Source organism: Carassius gibelio, chromosome A19 (genome assembly GCF_023724105.1).
Source record: "Carassius gibelio isolate Cgi1373 ecotype wild population from Czech Republic chromosome A19, carGib1.2-hapl.c, whole genome shotgun sequence".
Taxonomy (NCBI): domain Eukaryota; kingdom Metazoa; phylum Chordata; class Actinopteri; order Cypriniformes; family Cyprinidae; genus Carassius; species Carassius gibelio.
In genome coordinates, this window is record NC_068389.1 from 4,715,981 (window position 1) to 4,739,256 (window position 23,276).

Below are 23,276 nucleotides of genomic sequence, written 5' to 3' on the forward strand. Positions count from 1 at the left end.
AAAATAATTTCTTACAGTTTTCAGTGCTGTATTACCGTAATCTAGAGGCAGGGGTTTAACATCCTGTTCCTGGAGATCTACCTTCCTGCGGAATTCAATTCAACCCTGATCAAACAGCTCATTAAGATCCTTAGAAACACAGTGCTAAACTGAACCCTGCAGATCTCCAGAAACAGAATTGGCCACCCTGTCTTAAATTGTCATATGCCAGTGTATTATTCAGTTTGCATTTTCAGTTATGCTTCCCACTTTAAAACTGTCATAGCTGGTTAATAAAGTGGCAAAAGTATACAGCCTGCATGCTATCTATCTATCTATCTATCTATCTATCTATCTATCTATCTATCTATCTATCTATCTATCTATCTATCTATCTATCTATCTATCTATCTATCTATCTATCTATCTATCTATCTATCTATCTCTCTCTCTCTAATATATACATATTCATTTTCCAGGTCTGGTGAGATTGCTGGCCAGTCAAGCACACCAACACTATGGTCATTTAACCAACTTTTGGTGCTTTTGGCAATTTGGGCAGGTGCCAAATCCTGGTGGAAAATGAAATCAGCATCTTCAAAAATCTGGTCAGCAGAAGGAAGCATGAAGTGCTGCAAGATTTCTTTGTAAATGGGTGCAGTGACTTTGTGACTTTATTCTGGGTTGCAGATATAAAAGGTCTTGGCAGCAACAGTGTACACTTGCCAGTTTTATAATAGGACAATTCTTAAGTAGAGTAAAGAGTGGTGATTGAATATACTTATTATCAGCATAATAATAATGTTTTTATTTTGAATGGAAATGGGGTGTTGTGGGGGGGGGGGTGCTTTGGTGACTGTGACTGTTTGGTTTTTAATTGGTAATGGTTTAATTATTTTGATGTTTGGTTAGGATGTGTTTTTAAACTTGCATTGATTTATATAATTAAAGTGATTTAAAAGTCAAAAGTTGGTTTGTCCAAACCCTTTTGTGTGGAAGACTTGCAATGCAATGATGATATTAATTGGATTTGCTGATGTTGTGTTTTATACAGAGATTTATAGTATAATGATAATGATTATTGTGGATTATACTAGCATTTTAAACATTAAGTTTAAATGTTTTAATTGTTTCATATTTTACTATGTGTTAGAACCTAGTGAAATGTACAAAAGAAAGATTGTACAAGAGAAATGTACAAATGTTGGTTTTGCTGTTTTTAGTTTTTAAGAGTGGTGTTATTCACAACAGAAACTTTATTGCATTACTTGAAAATAGAGAAGGGCTAATTAATAATGATTGTTTGTTATAAATTAATTTTTTGTGAACATGACATATTTACATGATACACTGACATCCTTAAAACATCAAAGATTAAAAAAATAAATAAAAATAATTGTCATAGCTTAATGTAAAATTACAGCTGTAAACCATAATCATGATACCATATATATTTCAAATTATTGCAACTAATTTTTACAACTGAAACATTTAAACTTAAGGATTTTTGTAATTAAGTGCTGTACATGTAATTTAAAATGATGTTCCATTTCAGTTATTTCTTAAAATATTGGCCAACACAAGTTAATTTGATTTACAGTCCAAATATGTTAAACAACAATTTAAACTTTATTTCAGTTTACAGTCAAATCATGCTTAAATAATAGGTTTACATGTTATGTATTTACGTATAATCAAAATTGGTTTAGTTAAGTAACTGTTTAACCATGTTTTATTACATCTAACATTAAATCAAGGTTTGAACATGTTATTTATTCCTTTTTATATATATATATTTTTTTACAATGACATTATCAATCAGAACTTCATTAAGATTGTTCACTCCAACCACTGAGCCAGAGCCAGCGTCTATCTGCTTCAGGTTACCGCTCATCACAGAGCACTCTAAAGCTGTGAAAACATGGTATATACATATATATATATATATATATATATATATATATATATATATATATATATATATATATATATATATATAATAACATCACACAAATAAAAATACAAAAACATTGTTTACCCAGAGTGCGAAGAAACTGGCAGCAGAAGAGTAGCAGGACACTCTGATAAACCTTCATGGCTCCACAACACAGTTTGTTGTTTTTAACCTGTTCATAACCGGTATTCATTTATATAAGTGAAGTATGGATAAAACATAATCAATATCACAGTGACCGTAATTAAATAGAATTTAATTATTTTATTTTTTTGTTTTTATATAGTTTTGCAATGAAAGAATATCAACCAGGTTCCAGAAATAATCGAGGGTGCTTCTGAAATTATTTGGGGTATCTTAATGGACATTTTCACATATTTTCTCCTGTATATTGCTCTGGTTATCACTTTGCCAATCACTGTTACTTTGAGAGCAAATTCTGCATAAATATGCAGACGTCATGCAAAATGTGTGTGGTCAAAAAACAAAGTTCTACATTTTAAATGGATTATAAAGTTAGCTAAAAATGATCACAACCACTAAAAGCTGTCACTCTGTGTTTAGAGAGCGTATACACAGTGTTTTTAGGCTACACCGTGCAGCAATACATGAATACATGCTCGCACACACAAGGGCTTTACTAGTAACAAGACATTTAATGTACACCTATAGTCTTTATTTATCAAATGATGATTATTATCTACTGTGTTATCAGGGTGTTTGTTTTTTAGTCCAATGCCTTACTTTTTATTGGGCACAAAGTCTGGTTTTCATTCATGTTTTTCAAAAATCCTACTTCCAAAGAATAGTGATAAACAGCTTATGAATGTGTTCAGCTTCCTCATGTAAGAGAAAGTAATTAACTGACGTTTCAACAAAGCTATTACTATTATTGTAAAAAATATAGTTCAGTTTGTTTTCATTGCTCTTTATTTTTTTTATACACATCAACATATAGCCATACATGGTCTATGCATATATTGCAGAATATTGAGAGATATAAGCACTAGTTTCCACTTTCCATATCCAGTGCAAAGGCATTGCATCAGGCCTGCCAGTAATGTATGTGGTTATATGGTTTGCTGTCTCAGACACTTGTCTTTCTGTGATCTTTCTTTATTTGGTAGCAGAGGACAGTGGGGTAAGATGGGCTGGTGGGTGTCAAAGCACATTTTCCCAGACACTTATAAAAGCTTTCATTAAAAACATTAACTAACATTGCTGCTTTATGGATGCTTAAAAGATTATTAATTGAAAGTTAATAGTTCAAAATTACATGAAAATACAAAAATAAACTGTAAGTAGTCTAATGCAGGAAATAATATTAACATTTTTTTTTTTACTGCTTGGAGAATATAGGTGCAAAAAGTTAAATAAGGAAATGTTCAAGGAAGTCTGATAACACTTAATTTTATATTGTTGTGCTTAATGATGTGGAAGCTTTGAAATTAAGCCAAACATATGAAAAACAATGCAACTAATATAAGTCCCAGTTGTGCAACCAATTATTTCTTTAGACATGCAACTTAACCGCAGTTACACAAAATATATTATTGCATTATTGAGCGTGTGTTGACCATCACATTTTACATTTTTTATGTGGTATAGTGTTCATATTTATTAATATTCTCTGTTTAATGTCAGCACAACATGTTGTATCAATTTGTTTAATTTTATACATGGAATGAGTGAACTTATGAATTTTACTCATAGCCTAGGCTGTGATAGGAGTTTATTAAATACATTGTTGAACATGTTTGATAAAACATTTCCAATTAAGATACAGAAACATTTTTTTTTAATAAGTTGGTCAACTTTACCAGACCAGCTGATCTTATTATCTCAGTATTTTTATATTTATTGGTTTATTGCGTTTTTTCTCGATCGATTTGACATTTCTCCAAACTCAGGTCACCGTTCTCAAAACAGTTAACACAGTGATTGAAAACACTTTATAATTGTCCTAAACAGTTTGTACATTTACATTTATTTCTAACGAATTACAAATCATGCAAATTATTTTCTCAAAACAATGCGCACTAAATTCTCAAATGTTTTATAATAGTTAAAGGTCCCCTTCTTCGTGATCACGTTTTAAACTTTAGATAGTGTGTAATGTTGTTGTTAGAGTATAAATAATATCTGTAAAATTCCAAAGCTCAAAGTTCAATGCCAAGCGAGATATTTTATTTAACAAAATTTGCCTACAAAAAAACGACCCGTTTGGACTTACATCCCTCTAGTTCCTGCAGTAATGATGTCACTAAAACAGTTTTTTGACTAACCTCCACCCACATGAATTCACAAAAAAGGGAGCGTGGTCTTGTTGTGCTCCGATGTTGTTGTTTGATGCCATGTCGTTGAAACATTGTTATTTTCATCTCGGAGTACAATCACCTTTGTTTGGGCTTCCCAGGGATGCTATACTTGAAGATTAATGCTTACAATTTATGTTTAACTCGGTTCCGGGAAATTATAATCCACATGTAAAACTATGTGCAGCACATTTAGCTGAGGACAGCTTGCTGAGGACAACTTCCTCAATCTCAATCAGTTTAATGCCGGTGTAACGGAAACAGGTCAATTTAGCTCAAAGGGAATCATTTAAGATTTTAAAGGGAATTTGAACAGAATCACTGTTTCACGGCTGGTCACTTAGACGCCCTGAGATTCAGTGAACGAGCCATTTAACATCAAATCTGCGCTGGATACTAATATCCAAACTATAGTGAAACTATCAATTAGCACTGTAACAAGATCGGCAGTTTAAGACATTAACTTGTAAGCACAAAACACAAGATACTTCTCTTTTCAATATGAATAAGGCTTTATTAGATAAATCTAAGACATATAAACTAATCTAACACATAAACGCACGCACTCACACGTTCACACAAGTTGCAGGATGATTGAAAATTAGGAAAAGACGAGTTTAAGAGAATGGAAATATGGAATCCCAAGTTTACAGCAATATGTTAAATTGCATAGACATGAACAACCATCAATAACGTAATTAGCCCTCGCATTGAGTTCCTCAATGGGGTTAAAATTATATTAGATACACCAGCACAACAAATATCTGGGGATACATTGCCTTCGTTTGCTGTGAAAGGGACTCCCGTTGAAAGGGGTATCCCGGTGTCGCTGATTGGCTGGAAGTTCAGTAGTGGCTGAAGTGACGTCTTGGGAAGCCCGTGGTTGTTGGGCATTGGCTGAAGGTGCAGAGTCGTGTGTGCTGGTCGAAGTTGAACGGGCACCCGAGGTCAGGCGTCGGAGACTCGACGTTACAAAACTTAACTCAGAACACGAAACTCTCAAATGGAAAAGAAAAGAAATAAAGTTTGACGAGACTAGGTTGTGTTCCTTCTCATCGTGGCTAAGTAGCAGGCGTGCAGGCTGAAGCACGCAGAACCGCGCTCAAAGAACAATGATGACTAACAGCATGGCTAGATGCTAAGAGCAGGCATGACTGATAGCAGAGACTAAAAGCAGACTAAAAGCATGACTGATAGCACGAGCAAGGCTAGAACTAAAAGCAAAAATTTTACGATGTCCTCAGTTTTTAAACTGGCCTGTTGGCCACACCTCAAATGTTGTCTTGACCAATCAGATATTGTCTTGGCTCGGGGGGTATCATAAATCATATGTTTATCTTACCAAGCATGTGGTCCGAATTCTCCTGCTCTGGCAGGGTCTAATTTTGGACATGATTCCTATAACACGAATACGATACATGGGACAAATAAATTATTGTCTGAACTAATTCAAGCAAGCAGATTGGATCACAGACATACCAAACATAATTACAAATCGTTAAGCTATGCCATAGTTATAAAAAAAAAAACATACACAATAAGTGATTATAACATGATAGTCAAATGTGTGGGTTACACATAAATGAAAATGGAGTGAAGCGATGGACTGATTCATTTATAAGTCTTTTTGAGTTCATTCTGGTCCATATATATGTACAAAAGCAGTTTCTTTGCCATTCTCTTGACAAATACTTCTGTGGAGACAAAATCCCTTCCCCCTTAGGAATTTCAGTCTGGTTCTGCTAGGTGGGGGGAAGTCAATGGAAGTGTTTAACTCATGGGTTTCCATGTGATGTCCAGCGTTGCATTTCAATTACGAACAACAAATTTGACACCAAATTTCTCTTCTTCTAATTGAAATTGTAAATAATTGTTCTAGTGGTTCTTAATGTTGAAAGCTGTTGTGTGAACAAGTTGGTTGGTCATCTTGCTTGGTTCTTGTGGCACTAGAACTGATTTATTTCTGAAGGAGGGACTTTATAGAACAAGAAAGACATCAGCCCGTTTTTATAACACTGAAAATAGCAGTATACAGATGAATTGTGTGTAAAATACTGTGTTTTTTTACATGTGAAACATGAACACGTAATATTGCACACTGTAAACACAAAGCTTCAAAAAAAGCACGAAAAATGGGACCTTTAATACAACCAACCAATACTACAAAAAAAGAAAACACTGAAAAAAGGTTTTACACAAATCACAAGCATTTCTGTACCATTTGTCTAAAAAAGTAATTTGCCATTCAAGATCCTTTGCCATTCTTTGCCATGATAACTATTTGGACAATTATACACACAGTAAATGCAGATTTTCTAATTGTTTACACATTTATCACAATTGCTTTAGAGTAATAATAAAATGGAAATAATATAAAGAGCAAGAATAAATATGCATAATACTACTACTAATTCTACTACTACTACTACTACTACTACTAATAATAATAATAATGATAATACTACTAATAATAAATATATATAAACAAATAAAAAAGGTGGATAAAGAATGTGTAAGTCTATAATTAGGGGGAGTGGACAGAGAAAGGGGTGTAATGAGAAGAAGATGAAGAGTGGAACAGATAGAAAGAGATGAACAGAGAGGAAGATGTGAGAAAAGTCAAATCAAGTCACATGTATTTATATAGTGCTTTATACAAAAGAAGATTGCGTCAAAGCAACTGAACAACATTCATTAGGAAAACAGTGAGTCAATCATGCAAAATGACAGTTAAAGGCAGTTCATCATTGAACACAGTGATATTGAACTCATACATCTCAGTTCAGTTTAAATAGTGTCTGTGCATTCATCTGCAATCAAGTCAAAGATATCGCTGTAGATGAAGTGACCCCAACTAAGCAAGCCAGAGGCGACAGCGGCAAGGGACCAAAGCGCCATTGTTGACAGAATGGAGAAAAAACCTTGGGAGAAAGGCTCAGTTGGGGGGCCAGTTCTCCTCTGACCAGACGAAACCGGCAGTTCAATTCCAGGCTGCAGCAAAGTCAGATTGTGCAGAAGAATCATCTGTTTCCTGTGGTCTTGTCCCGGTGGTCATCTGAGACAAGGACTTTACAGGGGATCTGTATCTGGGGCTCTAGTTGTCCTGGTCTCAGCTGTCTTTCAGGGCAATAGAGGTCCTTTCTAGGTGCTGATCCACCATCTGGTCTGGATACGTACTGGATCCGGGTGACTGCAGTGACCCTCTGGTCTGGACACAGACTGGATCTGGTGGCTACAGTGACCTCGGAATAAGAGAGAAACAGACAAATATTAGCGTAGATGCCATTCTTCTAATGATGTAGCAAGTACGTTGGGTGTTATAGGAAGTGTTCCTAGTTTCGGTTTACCTTATTAATCCAGCCTAAAAATCCTTTAACGGATTTGGATATTAGAAGCATGTTAGTGTGTTATTGATTGACTGATTGAGTGCTTTATTGAACAACAACAATCAACAAGAAGTGTTCAAAAGGATAAAAACACAAAAATCCCATAGGCTTATTTCCATTGTGGTCCTTATGATGTAAAATGAGTAACAGTACATGTACTAACAACATTTAGGACAATGTAGAAGCATAAAAAAATACATATAAATAAACAAAAAACACTAATAAAAACACAATAAAAAAAAAAAAAAACTAAATTCCCAAAAGACAAACAGACACACAAGCAGACAATACAGTATTCCTACTACTTCAAGGATTTCCTTACTTTTTTTTTTCCTCTTTATGAGGTTAATAACCAATTTTTTATTAAAAATTTTAAATGATAATAGGAAGCGCTCAACAGTTTAAGGTTTAAAGGGAACCCATTCCATAAGACAGCTGCAGAGTATAGGAAAGAGTACTTTCCCACACAGCTCTTGAAGCGGCAGGGCCTGTAATCTGTCGAACTCCCCCTGGTGCAGTAATTGTGCGTATCACTAATTTTTTTAAAGTAATCACATAAATATTTGGGTGCCAGATTATTTCTTATTTTATAAACTGAACACAGCTTAAGTTGAGAAACCCTCTCCTCCACTCTGAGCCACCCAAGACTTGAGAAATGGTTAGGAAGAAGATGAGTTCTAGGATGTAATTTAAGGATCACTCTGATTAGTTTATTTTGACAGATCTGTAGCTTGTCTTTAAGAACTTTAGTAGTGCCTGTGTACCAAGATGTACATGCATAATCAAGATGACATTGAACAAGCGCATCAGCCAGGATTTTTAACGTTTTACTATCTAAGAGGCTGGATATTCTTGCCAGGAACTTAGTCCTTTGGCTTACCTTTGAGATTATTTTTCGAGCCATAAGCTCCCCTGATAGTTTGTTATCTAATATACAGCCCAAGTAAGTAACTGCTTCCTTGGCTGTAATTTCAACAATACCTACGACTACCCTGAACCCCATAGTCTTTTTCAGTTTATCTCTGGACCCAAAAAGAATTGATTCTGTTTTGCCAAGGTGAATCGACAACTTGTTGCCTGTTAGCCAAACCCTGAGGTTAACAAGTTCTGAACTAAGTAGCCTTTCCACCTCTGATTTGTCTTTATGAGAGACTAGAAAAGCTGAGTCATCTGCAAATAAAAACAAATCACAGTTTATAGCTGACGACATATCATTGACATATAATAGAAAAAAGAGGACCCAAAATACTCCCCTGGGGGACTCCACAAGTTAATTTAAGTGGTGAGGACAAGCACCCTTCCACATCTACCACCTGTTCTCTGCCCACCAGGTATGACCTTACCCAATGAAGAGATGCAGGAGAAAATCCTAGGGCTTTTAGTTTGTTCAAAAGGACATCATACTGAACCGTATCAAAGGCCTTTTGAAGGTCTATTAACACCATGCCACAATAATTCCCCTTTTCTACCTCTTTCCTAATAAAGTATGTAAGATAAAGCAGACAGGTATCAGTGGAATGGGCCTTTCTAAAACCTGATTGGAAATCAAATAAAAGGATATGTTCTGCTAAATAACTGTCTATTTGCTCATAAATTATCCTTTCCGCAATTTTTGATATTGAACACAAGATAGATACAGGGCGAAAATTTCCAGGATCAGATTTGGGCCCCTTTTTATATAAAGGTATCACTCTTGCCACCTTAAATTTACTGGGGAAATTATTTTTTTTAATAGATAAATTAATAAGATAAGTTATAACAGGAGTGATTATTTCAGCCGCATCCTTAAGAAATCTAGCAGGGGTGTTGCCAAACCCAGTAGCCTTGGAAAGCTTTAGGCCTTTGAGTTTTTTTAGTACCAGCTCCTCTGTTACTTGTTTGAAATAAAAAGTGTTAGGCTGAACTCCCTTTTCTTCATAAAACTTATGCACTCTCTGTGGATCACTAAAAACACCTGACGCAGATGGAAGCTTCTGCACCAGATTACTTACTTTTTTATCATACCATATGGACCCATTAATATCTAGGCCTATTACCTTGTTTTTGCTTAGGGTTCTCTTTTATCCCCAAAGGCCTAAGAGTTGACCATAATTTCTTGGGTTCCTTTTTATGCTCCTCAATTTTAGACATAAAAAAAATCCTTTTTCGCCTCATCCACCATTCGCTGAACCTTATTTCTAAGAACTTTATATTCTTTAAAAAGAATAGGCAGTCTCGTTCTTTTAAACTCACTTAAGATTTTATCCCTCAAGTAAATGGTGTCCAAAATATCATTATTTATCCAAGGCTGTGATCCTTGTTTAATCCTGGTCTCTTTTAATGGGGCTATCTTGTCAAGTATTTTCAAAAAAATAGATTGAAAACAATCCCATGCTGTATCAACGTCACATATGTTAGTAATTTCCACCCATTTGATATTATTAAGTATGTCCTGAAAATTATTAACATTATACCCTTTTAAACTTCTGCTCTTCACAGATTTGTGACATTTAATCTGAGCTCTCTTGACTTTCCTGGTACAGTAGGTTAAAAAATGGTCACTAATTCCATACACAATGACACCACTTTGTAGGATTTTACTTGTGTCAGATACAATGATGTGGTCAATAGCAGTTTGGCTATGCTCAGTTATTCTGGTTGGAACGCTAATTAATTGAGTTAGACCATGCATTTTTAGAAAATCACAAAAGCCATTGTATAGTGGACCTTCTATATTCAAAACATCAATATTATTATCTGCCATTAAAATGACTTCCTGGTTTAAAAAATCATGACAGCCTGCAGTAACGTATTCCAAGGTTTGGATGAAGTCATTTTGGTTTGGAGGTCTATAAACAACACCACACAAAATTGGTTTGCTTTTTGGAAGCAAAATATCAATCCACACAGCTTCAAGGTTAACATTGACCAGGTCCTGCCTTATATTAAAATCAATATCTGACCTCACAAATATGCAAACTCCACCCCCTTGTCTGTTCCGGTCTTTGCGAACGATAACAAAGTTTTTAATTTCAACTTCGGAGTCAGTAATATAAGAATCTAACCATGTTTCTGAAAAACATAGTATACTTGCCTTAATATTCCTGGCCAGCTCACGTACCTCCGTGATATTTGGCAATAGGCTGCGAATGTTTAAATGAAAACAATGCAAACCATTCGATGCAAAAACGGATATTTGTTCCTCAGTGAAGACAAAGTTGTTACTTCTTACATCCTCACCTCCCCCGGGTAGCAGTCCCGTCAGTGTTGTATGTCCTCCAGGTGCCAGAGACTCCGTTGCCCACAGTCTTCCCGTCCTCGTCCCCTCCAGCGCCTGGTGTCTACTGGCGTTAGGTATTTCAGCCTCAGCAGCACACTGCAGCTGCATACTCGTCCGCCTCGGCACCCGATATTCGCTGGTTCTTGAGTTTACAGCCACGTTCACACCAGACACCTCCCGCTGTGACTCCTGCAGCTGTCCGTGTCCGTTAGCCGCATCCAGCAGACCCAAAGACAGCCCGTCCACCAGTTCCACACTCTCGACAGCAGCAAGTTGCAGGTGGCTGATCGCTTCCTCTATTTGTGCCTTTTTTGGAAGGTTTCCTCTGAGTGCAGTCTCTCAGTGTAAGCAAGGTTAAAGAAAATGGTCTTTTGATCTAGATTTAAACTGCAAGAGTGTGTCTGCCTCCCGAACAATGTTAGGTAGGTTATTTCCGGTATTTCCGTTGGGGCGGTGATCGAGAAGTTCATGGAGATGAAAGCACACTCCGCTGCTTTCAGATCCTTCGTTCCACAAGGGTCCAGGTCTGAGCCTGAACAACATAGGGGTCCTGGCCTGTCTCAATCTAAGGATCAAAGACGGGCACAGAAGGCTAGTGTCGTGACTCGCGCTCCTCCCTCACTTGCTGGCAGGGGTAAGAGGAATCGTGGGTGACGATGAGGTAAACAGAACCTAAGGGATGTGATTCAGACAAGGCAACGTTCTCGTACGAATCAGAGCGATACCTAGATATCTACTGATTCCCTTTGGGGATTTCTAACTTCTGATTTTATCTTTCCCTTCTTAATTCCCCTGTAACCACGAGCTCTCTACCTGATAGAGGTTAGGTAGAAACCTCTCGCATAACAGTCTCCTTTGCCCCACCTATGATGTGTTTTGCTGGTTCTATGTTTATAGCAACCACCTTACTGATGGTCCGGACTAAAAGGAGGTGCCCCTTGAGCGGGGCTCCAGCACAGGAGAGTGTATGAGTATGTAACCCTTCTGTATATACTTATGTGTATTAAATTGCTGGTGGTTATGTGTCTACTAATAAACTCTGTGAGTTACAGTTACAGAAGTCTTCTTGTATATGCTCCCCTCGCCAGAGGTTTGTAAAATTTTAACTTGCCTCTCCTGTGCGATTCAGCACCTCTGCGATGCTAAGGAACCTTTAGGTACACACGCTAAGCTCTGTATACTTTCTGAAAACCACATGGTGGTCTGTGTGCATGAAAGACTCTGTGCACTTTCTGAAATACTTTATGGTAAGGGTTACACGCTATGCCTCATTCCCTTTCTTGAGATTATTAGACCTTGGTTCCTTGGGCTCCATTCAGCCAGTGTGTATTTGGTTATACACTTCAAGCATGAGGGGCTATTTGGCCGATTCTCATGGTAGTATGGCAGTGATCCCCTTTTCCAAGAAGGGTCGCCTATGAGTGTGCTACTCTGAATTCAGAGTCCTCCTCTCATATGAGACTGAGAACTCTGTCTTTTCCCCAGAGCGCACCAGCATTATTTCCACAGATAGAGTTGATGACTTTCAGACATATTGTTTTGAGATGCACTATTCCATCTATGAGCTGCTCTATCAGATTACCACGAGAGCCCCTCCTTAGAACAGTATTTGAATATCCATGCTATGGTAAGTGTGGTGTAATTAAGAAAGTTACAAGAGACTGTTTAATGTAGAATGCCTTTATTTTGAAGGTGTGAAACAGGCAGAGGCGGAAGCAGCGAAAGCCAGAGCCTCCTTCATCAGAAGGGAAATGAACATTAAAATGGGAAAAGCTCGTCTAAAGGCAGAATTAGATGCGCTCAAGCAGGAAGCAGAAGCAGAGGCAGCTATAGCGAAGGCCATTGTCATGGAAAATGCTGCTGTCGAATTAAGCTCTCACAGGAGCCAGCAGGACATTGAGTCATTACCATCGCAAAGTCCACAAGACAAAGTGAGTGAATATGTGGAAAGGCACTCACAAAGGGATGAATCTCACCCAGATGAGCAGTTTGATATAAGCCAACAGAGACCATCTGCCCTGTTAACGTTGGATAAAGAAGGCAGATCCATTTGTAAAGCATTTGAGACCCTGAGTCTTAAACCACACCACTCTTATGGAGATTGTGCGATGCCAAAACACTCAAGCCCACATCAGGCACATCTCCATCACTCTGAGTTATGTCAGCCAGATAGCTACCAACATACCCCTAAGCTAAATAGCCAGCAGCGTTCCAGTCAGCAATTCCAAAGCCTACATCAAAAAATCAAAGTTTAAGAAAGGCAACAAGTTGATACTTTCGATCATAAAAAGCAGCAAGTGTTCAGCCACTATACTCCTAATCGATTTCTTAGTCAGGACCTAAATAGAAATACATCAGACTTGGCTAAGTTCTTAATAAGAAGTCAGCTGGTTTCAGGGGGTTTGACCAAATTTGATGATCGGCCAGAAAACTTCCTTGGCTGGAAGTCAACATTTATAAGTGTCATGACTTGATATCTCTGCCCACGAACAAATTGATTTGATGGGTCTCAACCTCATTTGGGAAAGACTGGATAAACTTTATGGAGCTCCAGAAGCCATAGAGAAGGCTTTGTTCGCAAAACTGGACAACTTCCGAAGAATAGGCAACCATGATAACCACAGACTTCGAGAACTTGGGGATTTACTGTGTGAACTTGAAGCTGCTAAGTAAGATGGTTATCTCCAAGGATTAGCTTATCTGGACAGGGCAAGAGGTGTAAGTCCCATTGTATAAAAATTGCCCTTCCATTTACAGGATAAATGGATGACAGTAGGATCAAAATATAAGGAAGATCACAGGGTACATTTCCCACCATTTTCAGTCTTCTCTGATTGTGTAAGGAGACAAGCCAGGGCAAGAAACGATCCAAGTTTTTATGTGACCAATACAGTTGCACCAGCCCTGAGAAAGGAGAGAATGGGGAATCTCAATTACAAGAACCCTGTTTCTGTGCACAAGACAAGTGTGAGCAACGAGGAAATGACTACGGAAAGAGAGGGGAACCAAACAGAAGACGTGAACATGCAATGTCCCATACATAAAAAAACACATGCACTTAAGAAGTGCAAGAGTTTTCGAGCTATGCTCTTGGATGACAGGAAGAAATTACTCAGGGATAAGGGAGTGTGTTTTCGCTGCTGTGCTTCAGTCTCCCATCAGGCCAAGAACTGTGGCGCTTCTATATAATGTGCAGAGTGCGGAAGTGAACGTCATGTGGCTGCTATGCACTTTGGCCCTGCTCCAAGAGAGTCAAAGGATCTGATATCTTACAAGGAGCAAAAAGGTTCCAAAGAAAATAGCCCTTCTAAGGTTCATGGCGGGGAGCCAGTCACCACACCTAATGATGAACAAATCCTAGCGGCTAAACCACTGTGTACACAAGTTTGTGGTAAAGGCTTCAGAGGAAAGTTGTGCTCGAAGATATGTCTGGTTAATGTTTATCCTGAAGGTCAACCAGAGAAGAGTAAAAGGATGTACGTGATCTTAGATGATCAAAGTAACGTCTCAAGACGGAATTCTTTGATGCCTTCCAAATACAAGGACCACGAATTCCATACATCCTGATTACATGTGCTGGAGTTGTCAAGGTGACCGGTAGAAGAGCTCATGGTTTCATGGTTGAGCCACACACAGGAGAGCTAAGTATCGCCCTTCCAACTCTAATAGAGTGTAATAATGTCCCAAACAATAGAGCAGAAATCCCAACCCCAGAAGCAGCGTACCACCACAGCCACATGCGATCTATGGTTGACCAAATACCTGCTCTCGATGACGCTGCAGACATCTTGCTCCTGTTAGGAAGGGACATTCTCCAGGTCCACAAGGTTCGTCTGCAGTTTAATGGCCCAGACAATGCTCCATTTGCCCAGAAGCATGATCTTGGCTGGGTCATTGTCTGTGACATCTGCCTGGGTGGAGCCCACACCCCTACAGAAGTAAACACATTTAAAACATGTATCATGGACAATAGCCGTCCCAGTTATATGCTTCCTTGTGAGAACCTTGTCAAAGTTAAGGAGGAATTAAGTCAGTCTCTTCATCAGAACATCTCCTTACCTTGGCCTCATTCTGTGGAGCAGCAAGAGGACCTCCTTGGTGCAACAATCTTCCAAAGGACTGAAAAAGATCATCACTTAGCACCTTCAATCGACGACTTGACCTTCCTACAGCAAATGGACAAGGGGTTTGTTAAGGATGAAAGTGGCAGCTGGGTGGCACCCTTGCCCTTCCGAAACCCAAGGAAGCCACTCCCTAACAACAGGCGCCAGGAACAGCAACGGCTTATGTCATTGCAGCGAGCTTTCCAGAAGAGACCAAGCATGAAGGAAGACTTCCTGGAGTTTATGCAAGGGATTTTGGATAACAACCATGCAGAGTTGGCACCACCATCAGAGGGAAGAGAGGTGTGGTACCTTCCCATTTTTGGAGTCTACCACCCACACAAGCCCGGTAAAATCAGGGTAGTTTTTGACTCAAGTGCTGGCTTTGAGGGTGTCTCACTGAACGAGGTCTTGCTTCAGGGCCCAATCTCAACAATGGTCTTCTGGGAGTTCTTCTTAGGTTCAGGAAGGAACCAGTAGCCATAACTGCGGACGTTAGGCAAATGTTTATTGCTTTTTGGTGGAGGAAGAGCATCAAGATGTTTTGCGCTTTCTGTGGTTCAAGGACAACAACCCTGAAAGTGAAGTGGTGGATTACCGAATGAGGGTCCATGTGTTTGGAAACTCCCCATCACCTGCTGTTGCAACCTACGGGTTGAGGAGAGCTGCACAGGAGGGAGAGAAGGATTTCGGCAGGGATGTCTGTGAATTCATTAAGAAAGACTTCTATGTGGATGATGCCTTGCGGTCTTTTCCGACTGAGGTTGAAGCAGTTGATTTTCTAAAGAGAGCCCAAAATCTGCTGGCAGGTTACAACATAAAGCTCCACAAGATCACATCAAACAAGGTCGATGGTATAAATGCCTTTCCTAAAGAGGATCGAGCCAGGGGCATGGAGACTCTGGACCTTGCAGTTGACGACTTACCCATCCAGCGCAGTCTGGGTGTAGCCTGAGATAGGGCAAAGGATACATTCATCCTTTAACATTCCAGAGCCTCAGAAACCCTTCACGCACAGAGGCGTGCTCTCAACCATCAACAGCGTGTTTGATCCTTTAGGCTTCCTTGCGCCTGTGATGGTTGAGGGCAGGCTCCTTCTATCAGAACTAGTGTCTCAAGGTACAGATTGGGACAATCCCCTGCCTCCAGAGAAATTTGAGAAGTGGCAACGGTGGCAGGACTCACTGCAAGGTCTTAATCATCTGAACATCAGTAGCACCTATTCTACATGTTCACTGACTAGGGTCAAAGCTACAGAGCTATGCGTCTTTTCTGACGCCTCGGTAAAGGCAATTGCAGCAGTTGGCCACTTAAAGGTGGAAACTGACAAAGGTCACACAGAAGTCAGTTTCGTACTTGGCAAGTAGACGGCTGCATATATGAAAATAAAATACCTAACCCAAAAAAAAAAAAAATGCTAACAAAAGGTTTCTCAGCTGTTTTTTGTAGTATTAGGTGTCCTTAATAACATACTAAAAGTTTACCAAAGTTTGACCACTAGAAAGGTGTAATTTTCAAAATGGCTTCCAAAATGGGCAGGGAGCCCTTAAAATATCCTAACTCCATTATTTGACTTAGTCAAGTAATCTTGGTGTCTGACCCCATGTTTTCTGGGTCTATGAATCCATTGGACTTGTCTAAATTGCACTGACATGATTACATACTTATGGAATACATGATTTTGTGAGAATACTGTAAGGTTTTATCATTGTTTGGGGTGAACCAGAGATGTAAACAATTTAGCCTATGTCATGTAACTTGTTTTGCTAAAACACAGACTTTGCATTCGATGTAAAAGTTATTGCACCCAAAAGTAACTTAAATTGGAGTTGTATAACTTTGATCATAACTTTGATCATAAACAACCCTGTATTAGCCCGAACAGAGGCCTGTGTGTGAAACCTCTAAAATGGTCACTCTTTTCAATTTTAATAAGGTAATTAATATATAATGCATCCTTTATAGATGTTTTAGAGTATAAAGGTGGCATTATACTGAACCCAACAAACCTAAGTTCACCATTTTCAGCAATTCAGAAGATGGTAGAATAGAATATTGACATTTGATATTGTGTGACTCATTGTAATGTCATTGGCACCATTTTGCTCAAACAAAATTCATCCTTGACTACTTAAAAGAAAAATTCTTTATTTTTGTAATTTAATTTTAAAAAGTAAACTTTTGTTTTTTGTTTTAATTCTGTTTGTTACGACTTACAGCTTAGGAAAATAAAAAATTCAGTATCTCAACAAATTTGAATATTCCATTTTGAGCTTGATTAGTTTTATTAATTATGAGTATAAATACTGGGTACCTCCTGGGCTAGTTCAGAACATGCAACCACAATTATGGGAAAGACTACTGACTTGACTGTTGTCCAGAAGACAATCAATCATCAACACCCTCCACAAGGAAGTTAAGCCACAGAAGGTCATTGCTGAAAGGGCTGGCTGTTCACAGAGTGCTGTATCAAAATATATCTATAGAAAGTTGACTAGAAGGAAAAAGTGTGGTAGGAAAAGGTGCATAAGCAACAGGGATGACTTCAGCCTTGGGAAGATTGTGTGACGGTTGGGTTTTAGGAAACAGAAGGAGAGGGTAAGATCCAATAGCAAGGTATGTTTAATAAACAAAAAGGGTAAATACAAAATAAACAGTCCAGGAAGACAAACAAAACAAAACAAAAAGAGGGAACCGGATCAAACGGGAACTCGGAGGAACGAGAAGGTAAGAGGAAGTCTCGGGGAGACGAGAACATAGATACACAAAGGGTAAGGACTCCATACAAACAACAGAGAAGGACAGCTATATATAAGGAGACTAATGACAAAGGATTTTCAGCACCTGTGCGATTTAATTGAAGTGCAATTACTGTGAAGACAGGACCAGACTAGAGGAATTAAAGTGCCTATGGTGAAGTGCCTAAGGAGAAGTGAGCTCACTAGGGAACACCCAGGAAAACAGAGAATGACAGCGTGACATTACCCCCTCCCCTACGGAGCAGCTGCCAGATGCTACACCTGAAACCCAGGAAAACCCAACAGAAAAAGAGGTAGGAGGGAGGTGGAGCGGCGGCGGACTAGGGGGAGGGACAGACAAAGACAACAACCAGGTGGAATGGAGAGACAAAGACAGGACAACCAGGTAAAATGGAAAGACAGAGACAGTAGTACCAGATAGAATGGAAAGACAGAGACAAACAACCAGTTGGAATGGGGAGACAAAGACAGGACAACCAGGTAAAATGGAAAGACAGAGACAAGAGGAGTGTAACACAAAACAAGGAGTCCAGGAGGGTGGACTCGACTCTAGAGGGTCAACCCGGGAACTGACTCAACTCTAGAAAGTCAATGGGCACCTGACTTGACTTGGGAAGGTCAACAGGAATCTGACTTGACTCCGGAACGGCATCGGGCACCGCCTCGGCCTCCGGAACAGTATCGGGCACCGCATCGGGAACGGCCTCGGGCACTGCCTCGGCCTCTGGAACAGCAAAGGACACTGCCTCGGCATCGGGCACCACCTCGGCCTCCGGAACAGCATCGGGCACCGTCTCGGCCTCCAGAACAGCAACGGACGCTGCCTCGGCATCGGGCACCACCTCAGCCTCCAGAACAGCATCGGGCACTGCCTCGGGAACGGCCTCGGGCACCGCCTTGGGAACAGCATCGGGCACCGCCTCGGCCTCCGGAACAGCATCGGGCACCGCCTCTGGGACAGCAGCGGCCTGCTCGGGCACCGCCTCGGGGACGGCAGCTGCCTGCTCGGGAACGTCCTCCTGGATGGCAGCGGCCCGCTCGGGAACGTCCTCCTGGACGGCAGCGGCCTGCTCGGGAAAGTCCTCCTGGCTTTGAAGAATGGTAGACACCTGTCTCCTCCTCCTCCGCCCTCTATGATGGTGAGTCGGTGGCACCTTGTCTGGAGACTCAGGCGTTGAATCTGCCATCTTGTACTGTGGCACTGGGCAAGCGGCCATCTTGTGCTGTGGCTCTAAGCTGGCGGCCATCTTGTGCTGTGGCCCAGGGCTGGCGGTCATCTTGTGCTGTGGCGCTGGGCTGGCAGCCATCTTGTGCTGTGGCGCTGGGCTGGCGGCCATCTTGTGCTGAGGCGCTGGCTCAGCAGCCATGACGTGTTGTGACGCTGGGCTGATGGCCATCTTGTGCTGTGGCACTGGGCTGGCGGCCATCTTGGGCAGTGACGCTGGGCTGGTGACCATCTTGGGCAGTGGCTCTGGACTGGCGACCATCCTACCGGCAGAGACAGGAGTGGCTGGGGTATCCCACGGAAGCCGATGCTGCAGGTAGCACTCAAACTCCCAGAACCCGAATGTGTCCAATTGATCGAGTTCCTCCTGAGGAACCAGGTCATCCAGTCCAGAGTTAAAATATTCCTTAAGGGCCGCATCATTGTAGTCCATGCCCTCTGCCAGGGACCAAAACACCAGTGCCATGGCACCCACTTCATTGCCCTCTTGGTAGAAAGAGGCCAACTTTAAATATTTATTCCTCCGCTCCACCATGCTGGTTGGGGAGGAGACACGAAAAGAAATACACTGGATCTTGGTTGATGGAGTCCTTCTGTGATGGTTGGGTTTTAGGAAACAGAAGGAGAGGGTAAGATCCAATAGCAAGGTATGTTTAATAAACAAAAAGGGTAATTACAAAATAAACAGTCCAGGAAGACAAACAAAACAAAACAAAAAGAGGGAACCGGATCAAACGGGAACTCGGAGGGACAGGAAGGTAAGAGGAAGTCTCGGGAGACGAGAACATAGATACACAAAGGGTAAGGACTCCATACAAACAACAGAGAAGGACAGCTATATATAAGGAGAGTAATGGCAGAGGATTTTCAGCACCTGTGCGATTTAATTGGAGTGCAATTACTGTGAAGACAGGACCAGACTAGAGGAATTAAATTGCCTAAGGTGAAGTGCCTAAGGAGAAGTGAGCTCACTAGGGAACACCCAGGAAAACAGAGACTGACAGCGTGACAGATTGTCAGCAAAAGCAGATTCAAGAACTTGGGAGAGCTTCACAAGGAGTGGGATGAAGCCGGAGTCAGTGCATCAAGAGTCATCAAGCTCAGACATCTTCAAGCAAAGGGCTACAGCTGTCACATTCCTAAAACCAAGCCACTCCTGAACCAAAAAAAAAAAACATCAGAAGCATTTCACCTGGGATAAGGAGAAAAAGAACTGGACTGTTGCTCAGTGGTTCACAGTCCTCTTTTCAGATGAAAGTTAATTTTGCATTTCATTTGGAATTCAAGGTCTGGAGGAAGACTGGAGAGGGACAGAATCCAAAGTCCAGTGTCAAGTTTCTGAAGTCAGTGATGAATTTGAGTGCCGTGACGTCTGCTGGTGTTGGTTCATTATGTTTTATCAAGTCCAAAGTCAATGCAGCCATCTACCAGGAGATTTTGTAGAACTTTATGCTTCCATCTGCTGACAAGCTTAATGGAGATGCTGATTTAATTTTGCAGCAGGAATTTAGCACCTATGTCAGGGATCTAGGAGGGAGGACCCAATTTCATTGGGAGGTAATAAGGTTTTATTGACAAAACAGACTGATACAAGAGGGTAGTGAAGTGAACAATAGATAACACAACAGTATTGTCACGGTTCATGAATTCACTCTCTCTCTCTCGTCTATCGTGTTGTTATGTGTGTGTCTATGGGCGGGGTCACTGATCAGCGATGATCAGCAGCGCCAGCTGGTTTCAATTGTATGTGTCCTATATAAGTTCAGTAACTGGTGTTTCATGTTGTCAGATCGTTGTTTCTCCCCGGTGTGCTCCCGTACCTGTTTCCTGTGTCCTAGTTCATGCCTGAGTCTTCCTGTGTCGTCGTCGTCTTGGATCTTCACCTTCTCTGGATTATTCATTCACCTTCACGAGGATTGCACACTCACCGGGATTCGAGGGATCATCACCGAAGCAAGGACCATCATCGTTGCCCACCGAGGTCCCTGTGTCACCGTGCCATCAGCCTTGTGTCCGCCTCTGTGTTACCCTGTTAATTACTGTGACTTTCTGACTTTTTGAGCTTGGTCAATAAACACGCCTTGCGATTACATCCTGTCTCTTTGTTACGTAACAGAACGATCTGAACCCATCATGGATGTAGCAGGCGCTTCCACATTGAACGAGTTTGCAGCCGAAGTATCGTGAGGATGGACACTCAGGAAGAGAACATGTCGATCACAGGGAGGGCGGTCCAAGCGCTTGTGACGCAGGTGTCCGAGCTCACCCAGCAGATCCAACAGCTACGACTCTCCACTGTGCCACCCACACCGCAGAGTCCACCCTCCCCTCCAGAGCCGCAGCCGCGGCGAGAACCGAGACTGCCTACACCAGAGGGCTATTCAGGTGAACCAGAATTTTGTAGAGCATTTCTTACTCGATGTTCGATGCACTTTGCCCTACAGTCGCAGACGTTCAACCAAGAGCGATCCAAGGTGGCGTTCGTACTAACCCTATTATCTGGGAGGGCGGCTCTCTGGGGAACGGCGGTGTGGGAGAACCAAGACTCATGCTGCGCCCCGTTCCAGGCACTCTCCGAGGAGATGAGGAAGGTTTTCGATCGGGCGGAGGCGGGTAGGGAGGCGGCCAGACTACTCGCCGATCTCCGCCAAGGTCACGGTTCGGTGTCGGAATATTCCATCCAGTTCCGCACCCTGGCTGCAGAGTGCCGATGGAATGAGGAGGAGCAGTGGGACAGATTCCTGCATGGGTTAGCTGACCATATCCAGAGGGAGATATACATGCTGGACCTTCCCACTAGTCTCAATGGACTTATCGAATTAGCACTTCGAGTGGATGCTCGCCTTAGCAAGATGAGCCGTTTCCAACAAGACCTTCCAGTTCGCGGCATGGAGACCAGACGTCCTGAAGTCCTGGATACGGTCAGTTCCTCTTACGATCCGGAGCCCATGCAGGTGGGGAGAGCTCGGCTTTCCCGGGAGGAGAAGGAACGGCGGAGATCCCAAGGACTATGCCTGTACTGCGGGGGGGCGGGCCACTTCATTCACTCGTGCCCGTTTAAAGGACCAAGCCCGGTAGTAACAATGAGGCTACTATCGGGTGGGATCTCCACCGGGAAGACCTCATCCTCACCATCATCAGCTACTCTCCTTCCGGTAAGACTAAGGTGGGCAACCAACACTCATGACACCCGGGCTTTATTGGATTCAGGGGCGGAAGGTAATTTTATTGATGTTGAACTGGCTCACCACCTCCACGTTCCTATCACCCCCCTTACACACCAGATTTCTGTCAGTGCTCTAAATGGACAACAACTTCCTAACATTACTCCTACTACAGAACCCATCACCCTCATCACGTCTGGCAACCACACTGGGACAATAACATTCCTACTTATGCATTCACCCCTGGCACCCATTGTACTCGGAGATCCTTGGTTTACACGTCACAATCCCAGAGTTGATTGGGGGCACAATTCCATCTCCATGTGGAGTAACGATTGTCATAAGTCTTGTCTAGTGTCTGCGTGTTCGTCTGTACCTGTGTCTGTGTTCCAGGAGGAGATGGTGAATTTGTCTAACGTGCCCAGGGAGTACCAGGACCTGAGAGAAGTGTTCAGTAAGTCTCGTGCTGCTTCTCTTCCTCCTCATCGTCCCTATGACTGTGCCATAGATTTAGTTCCAGGTGAGTCTCCGCCTAAGGGCAAGTTATATTCACTTTCTGTTCCAGAGAGGGAGGCTATGGAGAAATATATTTCTGATTCTCTAGCATCCAAATTCATTAGACCTTCCTCATCTCCAGCGGGGGCGGGGTTCTTTTTTGTGGGGAAGAAGGATGGGTCTCTGCGACCGTGCATTGATTATCGAGGGTTGAACAACATCACGGTAAAGAATACCATCATTTGGTCCGAAAACTATCATTTGGTCCGCATAAGGAAGGGAGATGAATGGAAGACCGCATTTAATACCCCCAGAGGGCACTTTGAATACTTGGTTATTTGGAGTTGGATACTTGGCTATCCAACTCGCCCGCGGTCTACCAAGCACTCGTCAATGACGTGCTGAGAGATATGGTTGATCAATTCATATATATTTACCTGGATGACATATTGATCTTTTCCTCTTCTCTCCAGGAACACGTTCAGCATGTCAGACGAGTGCTTCAGAGGTTGCTAGAGAATGGGCTTTTTGTCAAGGTGGAGAAATGCGTTTTTCATGCACAGTCCGTCCCCTTTTTAGGGTACATCGTCTTGTCTGAGGGAGTGCGTATGGATCCTGACAAGGTTAAGGCTGTGAT

The 23,276-nt window shown here is 41.5% G+C and overlaps 1 protein-coding gene and 1 long non-coding RNA gene across 2 annotated transcripts in view; one reads left to right on the forward strand and one right to left on the reverse strand.

The window, feature by feature from the left end:
• The window catches only part of LOC127935812 (fish-egg lectin-like), a 70,209-nt gene extending 68,108 nt beyond the window's left edge, over positions 1-2,101 (reverse strand). The window contains exon 1 of the mRNA XM_052534003.1: positions 2,018-2,101. Within this exon, the coding sequence (XP_052389963.1) occupies positions 2,018-2,075 (58 nt within the window). The 5' untranslated portion in view covers positions 2,076-2,101. The remainder of the gene's footprint in view (positions 1-2,017) is intronic.
• LOC127935832 (uncharacterized) overlaps positions 1-23,276 on the forward strand; it is a 136,366-nt gene that overhangs the window by 33,915 nt on the left and 79,175 nt on the right. The gene's annotated exons all lie outside the window — the stretch shown is intronic.